This window comes from Cavia porcellus, unplaced genomic scaffold, assembly GCF_034190915.1.
Source record: "Cavia porcellus strain 051 isolate PalLab524CR breed Dunkin Hartley unplaced genomic scaffold, mCavPor4.1 scaffold_2, whole genome shotgun sequence".
Classification (NCBI taxonomy): domain Eukaryota; kingdom Metazoa; phylum Chordata; class Mammalia; order Rodentia; family Caviidae; genus Cavia; species Cavia porcellus.
The window spans coordinates 59,095,201-59,118,312 of NW_026947485.1; the positions used below are offsets into that span (position 1 = coordinate 59,095,201).

The 23,112-nt window shown below is 36.4% G+C and overlaps 2 protein-coding genes and 1 pseudogene across 4 annotated transcripts in view; 1 reads left to right on the plus strand and 2 right to left on the minus strand.

Moving 5' to 3' along the window:
* The window catches only part of LOC134474401 (large ribosomal subunit protein uL6-like), a 300,098-nt pseudogene extending 280,954 nt beyond the window's left edge, over window positions 1-19,144 (minus strand).
* Window positions 1-19,249, minus strand: part of Umad1 (UBAP1-MVB12-associated (UMA) domain containing 1) — a 241,526-nt gene extending 222,277 nt beyond the window's left edge. The window contains exon 1 of one of the 3 annotated variants that reach the window (XM_013158284.3): window positions 19,050-19,249. In XM_013158284.3, coding sequence (XP_013013738.2) covers window positions 19,050-19,196 — 147 coding nt within the window. In that variant the 5' untranslated portion in view covers window positions 19,197-19,249. Of the gene's footprint in view, window positions 1-10,243; window positions 10,318-19,049 lie in introns of those variants that run through there. The other 2 variants (XM_013158283.3, XM_063242257.1) reach the window with 2 other exon arrangements.
* Window positions 19,250-19,351: 102 nt separating this feature from the next.
* On the plus strand, window positions 19,352-22,795 carry Rpa3 (replication protein A3). Its single transcript, XM_003475124.5, has 4 exons — window positions 19,352-19,548; window positions 20,637-20,711; window positions 21,961-22,069; window positions 22,414-22,795. The coding sequence occupies exons 1-4, from the start codon at window positions 19,450-19,452 to the stop codon at window positions 22,494-22,496; spliced, it is 366 nt and encodes a 121-aa protein (XP_003475172.1). The 5' UTR covers window positions 19,352-19,449; the 3' UTR covers window positions 22,497-22,795.
* The last annotated feature ends 317 nt before the right edge of the window (window positions 22,796-23,112 follow it).

The window sequence follows — 23,112 nt, forward strand, 5'->3', positions numbered from 1 at the left end:
AAATTAAAGGGAATAAGAGATTTTTGGAAATGGGACACACAGATTCAAACATGAAATCCTTAAGCACAATGCAGCAATCCCAGGTTAAGAGAGTACGAGATCAAAAAAAGATGGTCCACTTCAGTACAGCAATCAGATGACTTTAAAACAGTAGGCTTTATCTGCCATAGGTGCTTCACTTGATAAACCCAACTGCTAGCTACTCAGCATTATTGTGTAAGATATCTACTGCAAGAATTGTCTGATATTAGTACTGCCATTTAAAGTAAATCCAGCTATCATGGAAAGAAATACATATTCTATAATTTTTTGGAATGCTGGCCCTGGGAGAATTGTTTCCTTCATCCATATCATAAACTCACAAATTGGCCCAGGAAAATTCAGAATAGAACCTTTTTTCCTCTTGGATCCTATTTCCATCACCATAGATAGATAGATAGATAGATAGATAGATAGATGGATAGATAAATGGTCTCACTAAGGTAAAAGTCGTAATTTTACTCTCCTGCAATACTTTTTAAATAAATATGACCCCTAAGTATCTACTGGAGAATCATCAAAGAAGTTTTTGTTTAAAATTACTTGCTGTTCAAAGACATGGGGACTTCTGTTTGTTTTCCTTTTATTTAACTGTCCCATTTTCAAATCAAGAATGATAGCTGGCAAGGGCTGGAGGTTTAGCTCAGCGGCATAAGCTCCTGCCTTGCAAGCCGGCAGTCGTGAGTTTGATCCCCGGTACCGATAAAAAGGAAAAAGACAAAAAGAAAAAAAAAAAAAAAAAAAAGAATGATAGCTGGCAGTGATAAGAAATGACCACTAGAGACTTCTTTTCTTTCTTTCTTTTTTAATGGCTTATAGGCTGGAGAAAATGGCAGAGTGGCAAACAGCAGCAAAATGTTGAGTATTTGGGATGAAGTATTTTGATGTTTACAACTTTCAAAAAACTGCCAGTAAGTATGTATCAGGAGACAAGGCAAACAGTAAAATGTTCATTGTGGAGCCAAGAAGAGGATACAGTATTGGTTGTGTAATTCTTAAATTTCCTTTATGTTTGATATTTTCAAAATAAAACATACGCAGAGGAATTTTGTTTTAAAAGTCAGCCTCTGAGATCCTGAATCTTTTTTCCAGTTTTGTTGTTGTTGTTTTTTTACTTGGTACGAGGGATCGAACTCACGACTGCCTGCTTGCAAGGCAGGCGCTTATGCCACTGAGCTAAATCCTCAGCCTGGAGATCCTGAATCTTGACACTGGAAAATAACAGCTTGGTGAAGAAAAAAGAAAAGCTGACATTCGGGAATCAGAAGGAACTGACAGAAAAAAGTAGAATCTACAGAGAAGTTAGAGACGTGGTCCACAACACAGAGGAATGAACAAAACAATCTGGACTCTCCCTGCTCACAGCTTGCAGGGAAGGGAACCTGGCTCCCTAGAAGCAAGGTAAGCACTCATGGCTGGGAGATCCAGGGACAAGCAGCAGCAGAGACTGTGGCTGTCAGGAATTTCAAAAGCAGCACAGTGTTTTACTCCAAAGGGAGTCCTTTCACAGCCTGAGAGGGATTCCAACACATTGTCAGAGAGCTTCATCAGCCACCATTTCAGGAAGGGGTTTATTATTTAAATCTGGGACTCACAACAACTAAACTAAAAAATAACTTCACTTCAGGGATCCCAGTATAACCCTCCCAGCGTGACTAGATTAGAGACAGTCATAGGGGAGATAGTTGTGAACAGAAAATGAAATAGAAAGAGATCCCCTGAGAAGTTTAAGCTCAGACCAGGAAGGACACAGGCCCCACCCCACCTGTAAGAAGCTACAATTCAGCTTAACTTGTGCTTAAAAACTACCCTGATTTGAAAGTGTAGCAAGTCCATGAACCCTTGCCCTTCTGCCTACATTTAGTGTAGATCTGAGATCTGATTGTGTTTCCTATCTATCAACATCAGAAAGGGCAGGTTTCAGCATGGACACTGCCACAGCCTGGGGTCAACAAATGGAACTCTAGAATGCAGGGGTGGGGACAGACATCTTAATATCCAGTTTGCCTTGGATAATATTACTGTTACTGATTTACTTCATATTACCAAGGTCACATAGTGTTGCTATTAATAGATTTTATCTGTAAATAGATACCCTGATTACCTTTATGACATTAACATTTCTGCAGTCCATTCCTAGAGCATCATCTCCTCCCAAATTAATAGAGGTGGTCAGATCTTGGGGGAAAGACAAATGACTGGAGTTGACTATGCCCTGAATGCATCACTGAAGAAGGGACACTAACATGAGAGATTTCTGCTCTAGCAACGAAGTCTTTCCACTATAAATGACTGCAAACCTAAGCACAATACAAAACCGAACAAACAAAACACAATAGAAACATAAGACCAGGCAACAAACAGCCTCTCAAAACTTCCAACTCGCCCAAAGCCAAGTCATGGGGCATCAAGGGAGAGGAAAACAAAAGCCACACTACCAAATTACTCAAAAGGATAACACAGATTAAAAAACATCCACAAGATGGATATATTTGAACAGATAACAGATTCAATAAAATGATCAAGGAGTAACAAAGAACAATTTTAAAAAGATACACTAATAACAAAAGGATGCAAAACCTGAATGACTAGTTTAGCAAAGAATTAAGAGTTCATGAAAAGGTTCTAAACAAATCAAGAAGATTAAAAATTATGTGAGGACAAGATAATCAGAAATAGAAGACAGAAATGCTTTCAGAGACCAGTCACAGATACCTGAAAAATGACATGAGAACATTAAAAATGGATCCAACAGTGCTCGGGTTACAAAGAAGACTGAAAATAACTGGAATAAGTGATAAATTAGAAGATAGCACAAATGGTATAAAAAACTATTCATGAAATAATAGCAGAAAACTTTCCAAATGTAGGCCACAAATTAATTATTCAAATACTATGATTAATGTCACATCGTAGTTGCAATCTTCAAAGTCTAACCCAGGAACAGAATCTTAAAAGCTGTTAGAGAAACACAATGAGTCACTTATAAAAATAAATCCATCAGAACTACAGTATACTTCTCAACACAAACCTTAAAGGCCAGGAGAATTTGGGAACGAAGTGTTTCAACAATCTCCAACCTAGACTTATAACTCCTATAAAATTTTCTTTCAAAATTGATGTATAAGTAATTTCATAACAAACAATACCTCAAGAAATTCACAACCACTGAACCAGCACTGAAAAAAATTTCCAAACTTTCCTAGAAAGAGATAATGAAAACAACAATGCCAAAAATAAAAATAAAAACTTAATAGAATGAATGCACCACAAAGGGTTAGCAGTTAATCACAAAGAAGGAAAAAAGAAAAAGAAAAGGAAATCATCATCATAAAAATAGCACAATGATAGGAATATGTTAATATCTTTGTAATAACTCTCAATATGAATGGTCTCAATTCCCTAGTCAAAAGACACAAACTTGCAGGACAGACCAAGAAATAAAATCCAAAATATGCAATATACAAAAAAAAAAAAAAAAAACCCACATTTCATCCAAAAAGAAATGCACAATTAAAAATCAAAGGATGGGGGAAAATATTCTATACAATAGGATCCTAGAAAAAGTGGACTTCAACCCAAAAATGATAAAAAAGACAATACATATTGGTTAAGGGAACAATTCAATGGGAAAAGATAACAATTATAAACATATATGCACCAAACACAAAGTGTACCCAACTTCACAGAACAAATTTTATTGAACATAAAAGATCAGATAGCCATCAAGATAGTGAATATTATGGAGGACATCAATACCTCACCCCTACAAATAGATAAACTAAACAAAAAAATTTAGCAAGGAAACATTAGAGTTCAACCAAACCTCAAACAAATGAACTTAATACATATCCAGAGTTTCCTACCCAATAACAATACATATTCTTCTTAGGAGCACATGTAATTTTCTCCAAAACAGACCACATACCAGACCATAAAACATGCTTAAATAAATGCAAAAGAACTTGAAATTATCCCACATATATTATCAGATCATATTGCAATGAAACTAGAAATCAATGGCAAAAGAAATCACAGAAAGAACACAAACACATAGAAATTAAACAATACATTCTTGAATAATCCATGGATTAGAGAAGAAATTACACAGTTTTAGAGTAAAATAAAAAGCAATTAGACAGTTCCTAGAATAAATAATGCCAGTAAAATACACTATAACCTATGGGACACAATAAAAGCAATCCTAAGAGGGAAGTTGATAACTGTGAATGCCCAAAACCGAAAAAAAGAGCAAATTCAAATAACTTAATGATGTACCTCAAAGTCCTAGATAAACAAGAACAACTCAAACCCAAAGGCTGGTTTTAAGGACGCCTATTATAAAGATCAGAGCAGAAATTAATGAAATTTAGACTAAAAAAAAGAAATACAAAGAATCAATGAACTGAGCTGGTTCTTGAGAAAACGAAAGGTAAATCTCTAGCCAATCTTAGCCAAAAAATAAGAACCAAAGCCACAGAGCTAGAATTGGAAAAAAAAAAAAAAAAAAAAAAAAAAAACTTAAGTCACAATGGACTGTACAAAATTTCTATAGATTAGTAACTACGTAACTACTTCATTTAATAGAACAGAGAATTCAAAAGAAACAAATCAATTTCTACTTGCATATGAATGATTAAAGCTGAACTGAGACCATGAATAATTCAGTATCAGGTAATGAGGTTGAGAATTCAAAACAAGAACAAATAAACAAAAAACTACCACTAAGAAAAGCCAAGCTCCCAATGGATTTACTTCAGGAAAAAAACTACTGATAATACTCCTCAAACTCTTTAGTGAAACTGAAAGAAAAGGAGCACTGGAGAAGGAGTCATGCCTGGAAGTCAGTATTACCTGATAGAACTATGGGGGACCGGCGGCGACTGAAAAGATAAGAAGTATGAAATATAAGTGACCTTTATTTTGAGAATGCGGGGAGAGACACCTCTGATCCCCTGGGGCGCAGCATCTCCCCCTGGGGTCCACGATCTCTCCATGGAACACATAGAGTGGAGGCATATAAATAGCCTAGGTTTCCGGTGGAACCTAAGGGGCATTAGTGATGCACAGGTAGCCCACTGGCACTCCTTTGGCACCAGAGGTAAATTCCTAGGGGTGGGGAAGATAGGAGCTCCTTGGTTCCGCCTGAGGCTTTACCGGCTGCAGTATCCTGTCTGGGACAAGACTCTTTCAAACACATCTAAATGACATCCTAAGGGAGAATAAACCATCTGATGTGAGGTCACACCTCTTTACAACTCTCTATAAAACAAACGAACCTATAACAAATAAAGAAAAAACATTATTCAGTGTATGTCTTTAAAACGTTTACAATTTTCTCACCTTAATACTTTTACTACATAAGGAACCATATCATTTAACTTTCAAAAGGACTCATTCTCAAAATTGCCCACTAAAAATCTGCATTTGACTTTTACGATATAGCCTTTCATTAAAAGTATTTACTTTTTCCCCATGAAGAAAAAAAATTAATAATCATTTGTTTGTTCACTTATTTCATTCAACAAATGGGGGGGGGGGAGGCTTTCCGGAGATTGAACTCACGGCAGGCGCTTATGCCACTGAGCTAAATCCCCAGCCCACTACTAATATTTTTTTTGAGAGCCAAATATTAGACACTACGCAAGGTCCTACAGAAAGAAACAGAGGCACTTTCTTTAAATTCCAGGATTTTCTGCATTTTGTTATACTTCTCTACTATATCTCACAATGTCAATGAGCACCATGCAAGCTGTTACGTTCTCATGAAACCAGCAACCAGCCAACCAAATGGCTAACAAGCTGCTAACAGCTTAATGTGATCCAAAAGTATTGCTAACTGTCTCACCACTTGCTTCAAATTCCTGAATAAACAATGGACCTGCTTGTTTTTGTTTTACCTCTTACCTATTTTTCATCAAAACACAAGACAAAAATGACCACTGCTTGACCAACTAAAAGAGGCCACATGCCAAAGTTTGAATTAATTTTCAAGAACTGGTGAGACTAGTGAGAAATGACCAAAAGTACAATTGACCAACAATATATTTCTGCACTTATCACATGGTACATGTGAAATCTTGAACAAACTGAAACAGTGAACCATAAAGAAGATGAGCAAAGTATTCCATCCTTCTCCACTGTCTGAGCTTAATTAGGAAATACTTGAGCTATACCAACGGAAAAACAGACAGCCAGACAGCCTACTGCGTGGAAACTCTTCCCCACACTCTGGAGGATTAGATACCTTCCCTTCCTCCTAACTTTCCCCTGTAATCTTAATCCATAAGAATAGCCCTTAAAGTACCAGAGATTTAGCTCTGGGCAAACAACCGGCAAGCAAGGCGATGATTTGTGAAACAGGGTCTGAGGCAGGAAAAGCATCGTGAGCAGAGCAAAAGAAGATCTACTTTCAAGTTGAAACAACTGCAAACTGGTGCTAGTCTCCAACTCCCTCAAAGACCTTTTAGTCTGAGCCACAGAAGGCCCGTCATGAAGCAGCAGAGCTAACAGGAATTGAATGAACCAAGGAAAGGTATATATACATCTGATTTCCATGAAACATGAAGCTTTAAAATATCAGCAATAAAAACTTTAAATAAAGCAAACCAGTTACTTCATCAATCCAGTCTCTGTGTCAATAAAGGATCACCAAAACAAAATCAGCATAAGGAAGGGAAAATACTGACTACAAGGAAAGTTGTAATAGTTTTCCACTAGACAAAAATTGAAAATGCAGACCTCAAGTGGAGAATGTGACCTCTTATATCCAGATGCTGAACTGAGCTGGAGAAAAGTATCATTCAGATGGGTTCAGGATCTTGGACAAGGCAATGCACAACACTTCCTTCCCTCAAGGAAAGAAGTCTGCAATTTTCATGCATTCTCTATCTTACTAGTCATTACCACCAATAGGGCCCATAGAGTCTTAAAGGCACTGTAGCCATCAAGACAACACATTTATACTGAGTACTATTTAAGTACTCAGTGCAAGAAGGCAATGTGCTTTGGTGCTTTACGTATATTATCTTACTTAAAGCTCACCACAAGTTTACAAAGTTTTAATATTCCCCATTATAACACAGAAATCATAGATCTGAAGGGCTGAGTAACTTAATTTTCAGTAAAAAGTATCAAAATTTAACCCAGGTCTGTCTATGTCCTTCATCTGGTGCTATGCTACCTCAGGATACAATACAAAATCATTTTGCCCAGCACACATGTTTTTCCTCTATTGTTTATCTTAGGAAAAACTAGAATGGCCTGAATTAGACCCTTTCTCATCTTAAAATACCAGATCCCCCATAGCTTAACAGAGAAGGGTTTATTTTGGCCCAGAGTTTTAGTGTGTTCACTCCATTCTTGGTTGATTTCTGACCGAAAACACATAGTTGAAAGGTATGGTGGAGGAAAGCTGCTAAACTCATGGCGTCCAAGAAGCAGAGAGACAGAGAAAAACGGAAACAAAAATACACCCTTCTGGCTCCCACCTCCCCGTGACTACATCTTTTGACTAGGTTGTAACCTGCAAATACATGAAACTTTTGTGGGACACTTTAGTTCTAAACCTTAATGACACACAATCAACTGTTAGACACAAAACCACAGGTGTTTTACCTTATTCCCTTACTTTGTATCCAACAACCAAGTCCTATGACTTTAGTAGTATCTCATGAAATATTAGTTTCTCTTGCTTCCTAGTGTAACTAAGTTCTGTTTAAGAGCATCCCTTGCATAGACTATTGCAAATACCCTGGGAATCTCTTCAGCATGGTGGACTATGAGTAGCCATGTCTTCCCTAAGTACTCTTGCACATCATACCCATTTGAAAGAAGTACAGTCAAGTGACTAACCAGATTAGTAAAAAGTTAGATTGTCCAAACGCTGGCTGGTCACAGAACCTAAGATAACATGTAGGCCCATATCAATGAAAAGACGAAATGTTTAGCTACAGAGGTAATGGTCCTATAAAGAGATAAAAGAGATTAGATTCTGAAAGCTTTAGTCCTTTGTGAAGTCAATAAATGTCAGGCTAATCATGTTAACTCAAAATGGTTCTAACTCAGTTCTCTTTTCAATTAAAAGTATAACTGGAAGGTAGAAATAACCCAACACACATCACTAGGCAAATGGATAGACAATGTGGTATAGCCATATAAAGGAGTATTCTTCCTCCTTAAAAGGAAAAATATGATACATACTACACATCATGGATAAACTCTAAAAACATTAAGTCAAACTAAGTAAGTCAGACATAAAAGGTCAAATATTGTGTGATTTCACTCATTTATTGTACCTAGAATACTCAAACTCAGGATAGAATCAGAAAGCAAAACACTGGTTACCTGGGCCTGAAGGGGAAAGCAGACTTGGGTTGTTTAATGGGTAGAGCTTGAGTTTCAAAAAATAAAGAAAATTCTGGAGATGGAAGATAGTAACAGTTGTAGAGTAACGTGAATGTATCGACAATGCACTAAATCATACTTGTAAAAATGGTTAAACGGTACATTTTATATAATGTGTATTTTAACAAAATTAGTAAATACAAATTTTACCTGATTTAAAAATGGTAATGTGACTTGTACCCAAAGCACCTTAATTAGAATATTCTAAGCCGGGCTGGGGATTTAGCTCAGCAGCATAACATCCTGCCTTGCAAGCACATGGTCATAAATTCAATCCCCGGTACCGATAAAAAAAAAAATAAGTATATCAATCTGATCTTTTAACACTCATACCAATACTCTTCTCCAAAATCACTATTAAATCCAAATTTCTTGGCATAGGGATACAAGAAAGACATTCCATGTTGTTGACTTATCTTTACTCTTAATGCATACCACTCCCCAACACTACTGTACTTTCAAGGAGAGCTTCTTGATTAATGTACAGCTGGATTTATTAGCAGCTAGTAGAATGTTCACACTGGCTCTCTTAAAGTACATCTGTGTACACATCTTAAACAAAATAGCCAAAATTAATCAGAACACATATTTATAGTAATGGTGCAAATCAGATGTTCAGAGACTAACACTAGTACAGTCTATCTAAAAATGCTAGATTACATATTTCAAATGTCTTTTATCAATAGCCAACCCAACATGAAATAAATTTCATGGAACTCAGAATGGACAAATCCACTGGGGTATATGCAAGTACCAGAACTAATGTTTTCCCTGTAGTCATTATTGATTTCTAATGGATAAAAACCTGAGTTTTAATGATCCATGTGCCACAAGAACAGGCACAAAGCCTGGGGAAGAAAGAAACACAAATCTTTGCTAGAGAAACATACTGTGAAACAAAATCTCAAGGAAACAAAAGCTCCAAGGAATAAGACTTCATAATTTCAAAATATTATACAAATGAAGAAATAAAAAAAATAGCAAGAAAGAATTATCACCCACAAAAACATTAGAATATTTGATCTGTAAAAAATGTGGGCATCAAAAATAAAATATAAAGATACATTTTTTATTCCATAATACATGAAGGAACAAAAAGAATGAGACTATTAATAAGAACTAGTAAGATTATAAAAAGAATGAAACAGAACTTCTAGAAACAAAAAAAAAATAGCATTGAAATTAGAAACATCAAATAGGACATTTATCTAAACAATGACTAAATTGGAAGATACGAAAATTATCTGGAAACATCAAACAGGACATTTATCTAAATAATGAGTAAACTGGAAGATAGGAAAATTACCCAGAGTTCACCACACAAAATTAAAACCAATAAAACTATAAATAGTCTATCAAGAACAAGCAAGGTCCTTCTTACATCTAATCAAAGTTACAAAGTTAAAGTTTCCTGTTAAAACAGGAAGAGACAATATTCGAAGGGAAAATGATTGGATATGTTTCAGTATTATATTGATAAAGAATAGAATTTTCAGACTCACAAAGCACAACATATTTATCACCAAGCTAAATAAGAGAAAGACATATCAGGGTACATTAGAATCTAATTAGATAATAGACCTGAGCAACACAAAGACAAACTGAGGATCAAGTAGATGGAGATATGGAGCTTATAATGGAATCAGAATTTAAAAGAATGCAGACATTACAAGAGTAATATGTTATCATTACAGTGGTTTTGAGAGAAGTTTAGCCATTTAAATTTTATATCACAAAATAGTAATACTATCTTTTAAAACCTAGAATGAAATAAACATATTGAGAAAAACAAACTTACAGTTTACTAATAAAGACTCTCAACAAGGCTCTCGAAAGATACCCCAAAAGAAGAAAAATAACCTAGAAGAAAGTCTGACATACAAAAACAAATGTAAGTTTTTTAAAATGATAAATAATCCCAAGCAAATATTAACTGCACAAAGCAAATTATAATATCTAATTTGTAGGGTTGCAATAAATCTCTAAACATCAACATAAAAAAATTGGGAAAAGGTAAATGGCATTACAAGTTTTTGTCGAGACTCAGGGGAAAGTAATTCTAGACTTTAATACGCATGTGTGGTCTGTTCATGATACCATATTAAAATATCACAAATTTGTTATAAAAAGAGAAATTTATTTCTCACAGTTTTGCAGGCTGGAAATCAAGGATCCTGTAGACTAAGTATCTGGTAAAAGGCCCGTATCTGGTGAAGGCCCACATCCAGATTCATGCACCACCATCTTTTCTTGGTGATCTCACATGGAAGAAGGGGCAAAGGCCCTTTCTCTGGACTTTTTTATATGGGTATTACTGCCATTCCAAAGGGCTCCATCCTCGTGACCTAATCACTTCCCAAAGACATATAACTGTCCTCTTGGAGATTAGGGTTTTAGCACACAAACTGACAATGGAAAGAACACCAACAAACATCAGAAAAATCACAAAAATAGAATTTATAACACTCAAGCTAACACAAATATCATTCATGGTATTAAAGGAAAAAAATTTAAAAAACAATACAAAATAAGAAGAGCAAAAAGTAAAGGACAAAACAGCTCTACATATCGAAAACGAATCCAGATATACTAGTAATTACAATCAATGTAAATGGACAAAAAATAGTCAAGGAACCCAACCTCCAGCTATGCACACTATTCATAAGAGAGATATACTTAGAGCAGAAGGACACAGAAAAAGTAAAGATGCCCAACCAACAAAGATAAGGGTCACCCAATGTAAATATCAACTAAGGTTTATCACAGAAAGCTAAATAAGCAGAGAAGTGGCAAATCAATTCATGATCCAAAAACATTAGTATTCTTTTAAACAGGAATGAGCCCCCTATATACCCAGCAATCCTGTCAGAATGGAAAGCCTACTGATTAAGAAAATGACCTTGGTAATATGGAAGTCACTGGAAATAACAGGTAGCTACCAGCCTGACACTGAGCTGAGATCTGCTAGGTCAGCTCTGAGCCAAGCCAGCAAACAGATGCAGAGATGAACATTCAGGCTCATGAATCTTGTCTCCACAGGATGGAAAAAAATACAACCAACAAATTCCAAACAAAAGAAAGCTGGTGAGTATATTAGCAGACAAAATGAACTTTAAAGCAAAAAAGCATTATTAGTGATACTCATTACTAAATTTCACAATTTCACTTTACAATCCCCATGTTGTATGTACTCAATCACAAGCCTTCAAAAATATGTAACAAAAGACATAATTTCAAGGTTAAACTTGCCAATGCTATTATCTCAGCAAACATTAAATGTTTATAGAAATTACCCACATTTGATAAACCTGATGACAAGTTTCATACACTTTCAAAGAATTAGTATATGTTAGACCACATCCTCTGACTATGACACTATTATCTCAAGTATTAACAATAAAATAAGTATAAAATCTATACATTTAGAAACAAAAATAATCCCTGAATCAAAGAAGAAATATGCCGGAAACTGGGAAGTATTTAGAATACTTACAAACATGTACATACTTAAGAAAATGTGTGGAATACGTCTAATTTAATAGTCACAGTAACTATGTCCGACGCAAAAGGTTTTTCAGATGAAGTATAATAGTCAAGGTGTAGATAATTCCAATTTTACACCAAATCCTGATTAATAAATAGAAACATCCTACGATTTATTTAGTGAGATAAGGATAACTTTAATCCTAGAATCTGTGTGGAAGAAAGAAAAATGACAGGCCAATGTTACTCATTAAAATAAGACGCAAAACTCCTAAACAAAACAATAGCAAATAAAATCCAAGAAGATATAATAAAAGGTAATATATTGCCAGAGTGGTAGAACACACCTACAATTCCAGCACTCAGAAGGCTGGGGTAAAAGGATTACTGTGAGCTCGAGGTCAGTTTGGACTACACAGTGAACTCAAGGTCAGCCTGAACTATATAGCAAGACTCTTATCTCAAACAAAACAGAACAAAACAAAACGATAATATATGGTAACTAACCTGTGAAAGAATGAAAGTGTAGTTTAACACTGGAAAAATATATTTATTTTTAATCGCCTCAAACAAGGCAAAAAATGTATTTAATCAGATTCCATAACCTGTTATCAAATGAGGAATTGAAGGGAAACTGCTTAAACTAACAAATCAAAATCCAAGCTGAGGAGGATCTCCAAGAAGCCTCCTTAGGGAACTCAATTCCACAAAAGTTCACCCTGTTCCCCATTTCTTTTTCTGCTTCCTAGATTGGAGACTTGGTAATTGAAGTTCCCCTACCGAGCCTGGCCTATCAAGGGATCTTAATATGGAAGTAGACATTGAGCACGAAAGAACAAAAAGACAAAATGAAACCCTGTAGCTGGTATTTTGGTGGCACTACCACACAAGTACTGTTGCCTGGCTCTGGAATTCTTTGAGACTAAGCCTCTGGGTATATGATACTTTAACTTATGTATGCAAACTCCATCTTAACTGAAATTCCATTTTTATTCATCATAGCTGGAGGTTCTAATATGGGCAAGAAAAATAATTAAAATATGTAAGAATTATTAAGACATGAAGCTGTCATTATTAACATATGAACAGAAAACCCAAAAGAATCTTACAGAAAATCCTAAGAAATAAGACGTAAGCTGGGTGGCATTTCTATATACCAACAACAATCAATTAAAATATTTAATTTTAAAATAACCTAGCAACAAAAATAAGGTATCTAGAAATATATCTTACCTAAAACTCAAGACTTTCAGATAGAAAGCTTAACAATTATTTGCAACGACTGAAAGAGAGCTAAAAATAAAATATCTCAAGAATAATAAGAATTGTTATTAAAATATTGCTTTTCCTGAAACAAGTCAAGGTCACAATGTAATTTAGATCAAATTCCCAACAAAGTTTGCATGAAACTTAAAAGTTAAATTTTAGGGACAACAAAAAGACAAGAATAATCAAGCATTCCTAAAGAATAATCCCAGGTGTCCAAAAAGTTATTGTAAGGCTACCTACATTATTAAAGAAAATTGGTAGCAGTGTAAGGACAGAAAAACAGGTCAATTAAACAAAATCATGAGTTCAGGAATGGACTCCACATATACTTGTAAATCTAAGGTAACACTGAAAGTTAATGGCCAAAAAGTGATACAGTCGGGCTTCCGGGAGAACATGGCGGACAGATAACAGATACTATGGAGGCTCTCTGAAAGGCTTAGTTCAGGAGTCAGGAAGGGTGCGGAGTAAGGAGACATAAGCAGGTGGAGATATGCTCTGCTGACTCAGGAACGAACTGGACTGAGAGAAACCAACTTGGAATGCAGTCCTGGTGCTAAAACAGAAACAGAAAAGCCTCAGTGCAGAGGCTGGACCCCGCGCCATTGGAAGCCGCGATTTGGGTTTCCCGCCGCGCGGCGGCTGGCTGCCTCTACAGTGGCTCGGCAAGGAGAGAGACGCGCAGAAGCTCTGAGAACGGCAATCTGCGAACGGAGTCGAAAACAGGACGGGAAGGGAGGCGTGCACTGACTTGTGGTGAGGTGAGTGAGAGAAACTGACACTCTACCACAGTTTGACTCCAGCGGAGGACTTTCTGGGCCCGGGCAGTCCTGCAGGAGCAGGGCGCAATGGCGACTCCAGCCACACATCCCCCTCTCGGGCAGGATTGGTGAAAAGTGCCTGTGTGACGCTGCTGGCGGACCCCATAGGCTGGCCCAACCCAGATCCCAGAGCCTGACAGTGGCCCGGAGGGGCGGGCCCCGCATAGGCTGCCTGGTCCGTAACTCCCTGGTACGCTGCGGTGGGCGGAAACACCTAACTGGCCCAATTCGATCAGGCTGTGGCTGACAGGGAGAGAAGCTGGGTCTCCTATATAAGCTTCCATATATAAGGAACAGAGAATATGGGAAGAGGCAGCAACAAGAAAGACTCCTCGGCCCCCAATTCTGAGAAACAGGCAATAGCGGACACCGCACCAACAGACATAAAGCGCCATATAGAGAACCTCATAGATCAATTCAGGAATGAAGTTATCAATGACCTGAAGCTAGAAGTATGCAGAATAGTTAGAGAAATGCTAAGCACCACCCAAGAAAAAACAGATGGTGGAATGGAAGAACAGAAAAAGAGGAGAGAATTGTTTGATGGAGAAAACAGAGAAAGCATAGAATACGTGAAGCAGGTTCAAAGGGACTACCGAGAAACTAAGAAGTCTGTCGAAGTCTGGCATAACAGCTTGAAAGAAACTAAGGACAGACTATCTGAACTGGAGGGCAGACTTGTAATATGGGAGAATGAAATGAAAAACTTCTTAAAAATAACAAAGAAACAAACAGCAATAATACAAAGACAAGAAAATGATAAGAGGATCCATAACTTAAGGATTAAGAACATAAAAGAAGAAGTAGGGACACAAACAAGTGAACTACAAAAGCTACTCACAGAAATAATCCAGGAGAATTTTCCTAATTTAGCAAAAGGTAAAGATACTCAGATGTATGAGGCATACAGGACCCCAGCTACCTACAACCCAAACAGAGCAACACCCAGGCATATAGTAATAAAAATTCCAGAAATCCAATACAAGAACAGAATATTAAAAGCTGTCAGAGACAAGAAACAGACCACTTACAAGGGAACACCCATAAGAATTACAGCAGATTTCTCTGCACAAATCATCAAATCACGAAGAGCGTGGGGGGAAATAATTCAAGCTTTGAAAGATAATAATCTCCAGCCAAGATTGAGATATCCTGCACAACTGTCCCTGGAAATTGATGGAAAAACAAGGTGCTTCCAGGATAAAGAGGAACTGGGGGAATTTGCAACCACCAATTCAACTCTACAGAGAGTATTGCAGGATATTCTAAAAAAAGAAAAATACAAAGAATCCAGAAATAGTGGCGGGGAGGCCACAACGAATGGAGCAGAGAACAAAATGAAGAAGACAAACTGACAGCTACTGACAGAAAAAGAGCTCAACAGAAATGAGGCAGAGAAGATTGGATGATAGGAACAGCTATTTTGGAGAAAATGACATCTTAATAGGTAATACTGATTTAGTATCATCTTGTTTTGAAGTCTCATCTAGCTTTTGTTCTTCTGTCTCCAAAGGTCTAAATAGGTTGTATCTTATTGGATTTTATTATGTACGATAGTATAAGCAAAAACCTTTTAAAGACAAGGAGATTATACAGAAACCATTGTTCATTTTCTGTTAGTCGATTCTAAATACTCTGTAATGTTGTCATTCTCTTAAATGGTTTTACATTGTTTTGATATACTTAATGCTACAATATACGAAGTTGTACTCAAGGATTTCAAGGAAAGAGTCAATATGGTAACTACTTTTAGGTCAGGATTATCTGGTGGTGAAACACTATTCTGCTTAAATGGTTATGTTTTGATCTGTGCTGTTTCCCTGTTATGCCCTCTTTTATCTCAATCTCCACTCCATTATTTACTTTTTTATTTTTATCCTTTTAATTAAAGGAAAAAAATAGCAGGATATATTATAGTAACCCACTTTGACTTTCCATTATGTCGATTTAAAGCCCTGTATTACTCTCACCATCTTGTTTTTGACTGATGTTCCCCTATTCTGTTTTGCTGGATAGTATCAGATTCGAAAGTTTAGGCATCAGCTGTGAAGATAATGAGATTCATTATAACGCTCATTCTCCTTGACTTTTATCTACTTTTGAAGATACAATGTCTCCAATGTTTTGGTTTTGTCGGTTTTATTCTTTACTGTTTTGTTCAATTGTATTATAACTAATGATATAGGCAATTCTATTAGAGATAGAGGAGGCATTATGGTATCCATTGTTGATCACCTTGTATTATGTTTTTACATTATCTATTATGTCCACCCTTTTGACTTGACCGATTCTGTTCTGTTATGTCACATTTGGTTTTACTCTCTTCCAAAAAAGTAATAAGAACCGTGGGAGCAATGAAACCCAAAATGTGTAATAGTCATTGTACAAAAGAGAGGAAAAGAAAGTGCTCTAAACTATATAACTGCATGTATATTTAAGTGTATAAGATAGAAAATGATATCACAGAGTTTTATTGGATCATTGAACAGAACTGTTTGCAGTATCGTTGGAATGTCCACTTTACAAGCTTTAATTTTGTGACTTGAACCAATATTTCTAAGATTATAATATGTAATCCATTAACTAGTGACTTCCTACTGTTTATTTTTTTTCTGTAAATCTGTATAACTTGTACCCTTTCTCTGCTTTTTTTTTTTCTCCTTAAATAAAAATTTTTTTAAAAAGTGATATAGTCAATAAACAATGGCAGGACAATTTAAATAACAAAATAAACTGAACAGCGATTTGAAAACATACCTGATGTTCAATTATGGATGATGGAATATTAAATATGAAAGCCAAAACTAAAGAAAAATTTAAATATTTAATATATTTAAGGGCTTACTAAGAATTAAAATTCTTTAGAAATTTAATTTCCAGCTATATAAACCTAAAGGAAAAAATTAAACTATATTCAAAGAGCTGTTTCCAAAAAAGGAGGAGTGTGTGGAAAGATCAGCCAAAAACTTAGAAAACAATTTGCTGCATTACTGCCCATGCTAAAATTAAAAGCTCTCAAAAATATGAAAAGTAAAAATCAGCATGGAAAAAAAAGATAAATATTTATGGCCAATAAATATTTGAAAGCATGTTCAATCTTATTAGCAGTCAAGGAATACAAAGTCAGATCACAAGAAACTATTTCATATCCATGAGCTCACGGGGGAAACACTTCAAGGACCACCAAGAATGTGTCTCAACTAAAATCTGCTATACTCTTGATAAAAAGATAAACTGATTCCAGCATTTGAGGAATCATTTGCTTTTACCAACAAAGCTGAAGATTCACACCCCACGTTCTAGCAATTGTAATATGCATTTGCACAAACATAGTAATAAAAACAAGAATATTCACAATAGTTCTGTATGCAGTAGAAAAGAATTGCAATCAAAATGATAGTCATTAAGAGTTAAATACCAGTGAGAAAAGAATAAACTCCATAATCATCAATACGTATTAATCTCAAAAACAAGCAAAAGAGACAAGTCAGAAAATATGTATGATTTTATTTATGTAAAAGTCAAAGACTGCAAAATTAAATAGTATACTATTTAGAAATATCTACATGTGATACAACTATATAGAAATCTTAGGAATTTTTTATTAATCTTAGGAAATTTAACATAGATTGTAAGACAGTGTTGTGCAAGATAGACTGTAGTAAGGAGGACTTAACTGAGGTGTGCAAGTAACTAGTGAAATTCTAGTTCTTAAACTATATCAGAGGCTCACATGAATCCATTAAATCCTCTCCAAATCATACATATCAGGAATATATATATATATATACACTTTTCATTGGTCATTACCCACTTCATAATAAAAAAAAAATCCAACAGGGTCTTTAAAAAATATCTTTTTGTTTCTATTTAAAGAAAAAGGTCTACTTAAAAGTGCTCTTTCAATAGTAATGAAAGAATGATATTAGCATTTGGTACTTTAAGGGCTACTCTCTTTTTTAAAAAAATTACTTTTATATTAAAGATCATCCTATATAATGCACATCTGCATCCTTTCCAAATGAGTAATATAAGATTTTACTGACTTGCACCCTTAACAACCACTTTACATTAAACACACTCTAAATGTGTAATGAAATCCTTTAAACTTGTTTTTGAGACAACAGAATTAAGACAAACATTGAATTGTTTTCAATTTCTAAAGCACCGTTTGAAGATACGTTCATGTGCACTTATTCTGAAATCTCAGACAAGGCAGGTCCCCCAACTCCAGCAAGTGACACCCCGGAAAATCAATAGCTATTAGCTTTGCACCGTACTGGGGACAGTCCTCCAGGATCATCTTAGCATAGATTGTATTTCAGATCTCCTCCTAACCTCTTTTGAGTGGGAGGAGGGGCGAGCAGTGGTGGAAATTCTTTAAGGTCGAGGAGCTAAGAAGTGTCGCTTAATCCTAGGGCCAGAAATTAAGAGTCAGTTTGAGACCTTACATAGTAACCCCTTGGTTGCGGATGGAAAAAAGTCGACGCAATAAGCGCGCTTGCTTGGTCTAACAGCAGGTTAAGCTACCAGGGGCCTACCCTGTTGCTACCCAGGGGCCCTATCCTCTCTGCTACCCACAGATCCATGTATTCACCGCTAACAAAAGGGAGAGAGACAACTGACAACTCCTTAGTCACAACTCGAAAAGGGTCTTAAGTCATCTAACCAATCGCTCTTCTCACAGGTGGGGAAACTCGGCTGTAAAGTGACGCAGTTCGGGGGAGGGAATAAAATCGACCCTCCAACACAGAGCTAGGACCTCAAAAGTGAAGATCGCAGACAATCTCGCTTTCCGTATTCAAGAAGCGGGTTATCAAAACCCCGAGTCCCGGATTTCATTGACCAGCACCCCGCACCGCCCCCACAGGACCCGGAAGGCGGTAGGCGGGGTAACTGTCAAAACCTGAACTACACTAGGAACGCCGCGACCAGAGCTGGCTGCCAGCTTCCGCCTCACTCTTCGGACTCAGAGTCCGAGGAGAGAAGGGGAAACAGTAAGACTGCGAGATCTCCCTCGAGAAAAAGTACCTGAAGCTCTGGCCGCAGTCCCTCGCCGCACCCGCAGTGCAGCCTGTCACCCCACTTCCGGGGGTCAAATCGCCGCCAAGGAGGCTGGAGGTTCCTGGCTGGTAGCCGCAAGCCCCGCCCCCTCCAAGTCCCGCCTCCATTGCCCATTCAGCCAAAGACCGGAACCACTTTCGGAAAGCCGCGCGTCAATAACAGCTGATCTCCCACTTCCGTACGCAACTCTACTTTAACCTGCCGCTGCCCGCAACTGCGTGACGCCATCGAGATTCCCGCTCATTTGATTGGCGGAGCTAGAGCGCTAGTTGTTGTTGATTGGTTCCATGAAAATCTGTCCCATAGGCGCCCGCGGGGCTCTCTTTTTTAGTCATTCTCCTGTTTCCCGCCCTCCAACGGCGTAATCATGGTGGACGTGATGGAGTTACCCAAGTCGCGCATCAATGCCAGCATGTTATCTCAGTTCATTGACCGGCCAGTCTGCTTCGTAGGAAGACTGGAAAAGGTGTGCGGGCTCGCGGGCGTATTCTCCCCTGTGTCGCTGGTGGGAGGGATCCACTGATTGCCAGGAATAGCGTACTCTGTGTAACAGAGTAAGGGACTGACGCCTTAGACCATTATTGTCCTCTCGATCGCTTTATTTTGCACAGTCTTTCCACACATTTCAGTCGTTCTACGTCCATTCTGGCGCCAGTTATTTGATGCAGAAACCAACTCTTCGAGTGTGCTAGATTCTAAATACCAGCGCCCTCTAACCCGTTGTTGTAGTTTACAAATCTTATTCTCGTCTGGGTTTTGCTTGCCATCAACTGATGACATCTAGGTTAATGTGTTCGTCTTCTTCATTCTTACCCAGGTCTCTGTCCCCAAACTTCGTTTTCTCGTTGAAGTCCATTTTCCATAAAGCATGCCTTTCTCATCTTCTCCAGATCCCATAGCGGCCTATCATTGTTACCCTCTCATCCTACTTGTAAGGAATAGGCTCCTAGTCAGTAACCTGAGAAAAAGAACATTTACAAAGGTTCATTGTAGCTCATTTCATGCACACATTCTGTAAGTAAAATGAGTGTTAATTATGACTTAACAAGTAGGGAAAATGAGCTGGCATGCTGGGTATTTAACAAAAATGCTCAGAACCACAGCAAGTGGTAAAGCTAACGTCCAGGCCAGAGCTGACTGCAGTCTTTGCCGCCGCTTCCCAATAGTGAAACCCAGATCTTTTTCTACTTATCCGTAGGACGTGTGTTGCAAACAAAATCTTGAATGCCAGTAGATTCCATTTCTAGACAGTATAAACGTCCTTTAATTTGTTTTTAACGAATTAAACAATTTGGTAGATTTTTAAAGTAATAACACAGGACTTGCTCACAATGAAAAAGTATTCATTGTTTAACTGAAATTCAAAATTAACTGGGTGCCTCATGACCAGATCTGGTAAAATATGATTGTTATTTAAACCAAACTGTTCGAAAAACAGTTAATTTGATGCTCAAGTGAGTTAGAATCAATCTACTCATCTTTGATCAAATTTTCTTTTAATGAAATTTGTAAAAGGTTTTGCGTGGGGATTTTTAATTGTATATTTCTTTTTAGATTCATCCCACTGGAAAAATGTTTATCCTTTCCGATGGAGAAGGAAAAAATGGAACCGTTGAATTAATGGAGCCAGTATGTTTAAGTATTAACTCTTACTCTTTGTATATTAAATTTACTTCTTCATCTTAACTTTTTTTATTGTATTTTTTATTTTCGAGGTGGATATATAAAAACAAGCTTGTAAAATTTTATCTAGCTCTACAATGATTTTTTTGGACTCCATGTTTTTTTGGTGTTGGTTTTGTTTCTTTCTCTCTCTCTGTCACTTTTTCTTTCTCTCATTCTCTCTGTCTGTGTGTGTGTGTGTGTGTGTGGTTTTGTTTGGTTTTTAAATGTATATTGGTTTTTTTAGGCTCTTGCTATGCAGTTCAGGCTGGCCTAAAACTCACCATGATCCTTCTGCCTCAGCCTCCTTTAAAAAGTGCCAGGATTACAGGTGTTTGAATTCCCATGATTTTTTTAATATATTCCTCAAGTGTTGATTGGGTAACAACTCTCATTTCTTATGAAAGACTGTAAAATCATTTAAGGAAAAACTTATTTAAGTTTTTTTTCTTTTTTTTTTTTTTAATTTTAATTTTTTCTTGTGGCTGAATGTCTCAGTTATCTGTTGCCCAGGCTAGTGTTAGGCTCCTGGACTTAAGTGATCCTAAAGTTTCAGCCTCTCCAGTAGCTGGAACTACTGGAATGCACTATTATTCCACACTTTATTTTCTATTTTTACTTACAGATATTTTAAGTTATAATCTATTTCTGCTTTTTTTTTTTTTTTTTTTTTTTTTTTTTTGAGACAAGCTATCACCATGTAGTTCAGGGAGGCTTTGAGTTTATTATGTAGCTGCCCAATGCTGGGATTACAGGTGTGTGCCACCACACACAGCTATTTCTGCATTTTATGTTTAATATGTTTAAAAACATTTTCCTGGTCTTTTATGAAAACATTGGTTAATGTATACAGGTCACATTCCATAAAATATAAATTATAACGGGGTCCCCTTCAGTGGGTCTCAGAACAAATTACCACTTGTAGAAATTCTGGACATTCTCAGTATCTTTAAGAAAATTTGTCTTCAATTTAAATATTTAATGTAGCTTTGAACCAGAAGCTACTATTAAAGATAACAGGAATTGTAACTTGCTGGTAGTTAAGTTCTCATTTTTTAACCTGTTTCAGTTCAGTTTTTACATTGGTAAATTTTAAAGTTACTTTGTTACAATAAACAATAAATTGTAACAGCTTGAAAGATGGATAAACTATGTTTTCCAAATTAATTATAAACTGCAACTGCAACTTATCCAAACTAATATTTTAATATCATAGCTTGATGAAGAAATATCTGGAATCGTGGAAGTAGTTGGACGAGTAACAGCCAAAGCAACCATCATGTGTTCCTCTTACGTCCAGTTTAGAGAAGATAACAATCCTTTTGGTAAGTAAAGCATTTTTGTATTTATAGGCAATTAGGAGAAAAAATTTTTTAAAATTTTTTATTGGTATATGTGGTCTTGAGTCTCAGTCCTGTCTTTCAGTCCCAAAAGAGAATAGGATATTTTGACCTGCTTAGAAGTCTTTATACTAAAGGCTAATGTTTAAAAGAGGTAAAAATTGGGGAGAAGGAGAATCACAGTGAATAAATATAATGATCCATATCTCAGTTTTAGAAATTGGGTTGTGAAAATAGATTGACCTTTAAAACAAAGACAAATAAGTAAGAGGTGATTGGTGTAAAATTTTCTACTGTTGATTAAACGTTTGCTTAAATCTTTCTTTCAGATCTCGGACTATATAATGAAGCAGTGAAAATTATTCATGAGTTCCCTCAGTTTTTTCCTTTCAGAGTGCAAAATGAATCTTGAGGAATTTTTTATGATTACAAGAAGCTACATTGAATGATACATGAATATTAAAGGAATCCCTTCATATGGGAAGGAAAGAACTCTTTGTATTTAATTTGTTGTTTTTAAAATTCCATTTATCAGATGTTAGATATTTCAGTCTGCATTTTTTGATGGAACTGGTGTATTATTGACAGTTCTCACCTAAGCCCTTTTATAAAAAAATTGCTACTACATTGTACTGTCAGGTAAGATCCAGCAACAAAACAGTTTGCCTTGTGTATATTTTTCTATTTTATTAATAAAAATTTGGTATCTGCTATTGGTTACTTCATCTTTATTCTTGTAAACATATATTCAGATACAAGATGCATTTTCATAAATGTAAGGTCATGTCTTTTTTTTTTTTTTTTTTTTTTTTTGTCTTTTTCGTTTTTATCAGTACCAGGGATTGAACTCACGACTGCCTGCTTGCAAGGCAGGCGCTTATGCCACTGAGCTAAATCCCCAGCCCTGTAAGGTCATGTCTTAAGCTTACCAAATGAAACTCTGGGTCAACTCTTAAGGACTTACTGTCTCATAAATTCTACCATGTTAATAATTTTTTGATACTCAGTGATTTTTTGGTCACTTTCTT

Coding starts and splice junctions, on each gene's coding strand:
- Rpa3 (XM_003475124.5), top strand. CDS start 19,450: ATGGTGGACGTGATGGAGTTACCCAAGTCGCGCATCAATGCCAGCATG. Junction 19,549..20,636: donor TCGTAGGAAGACTGGAAAAG/GTGTGCGGGCTC, acceptor ATTTCTTTTTAG/ATTCATCCCACTGGAAAAAT. Junction 20,712..21,960: donor CCGTTGAATTAATGGAGCCA/GTATGTTTAAGT, acceptor TTAATATCATAG/CTTGATGAAGAAATATCTGG.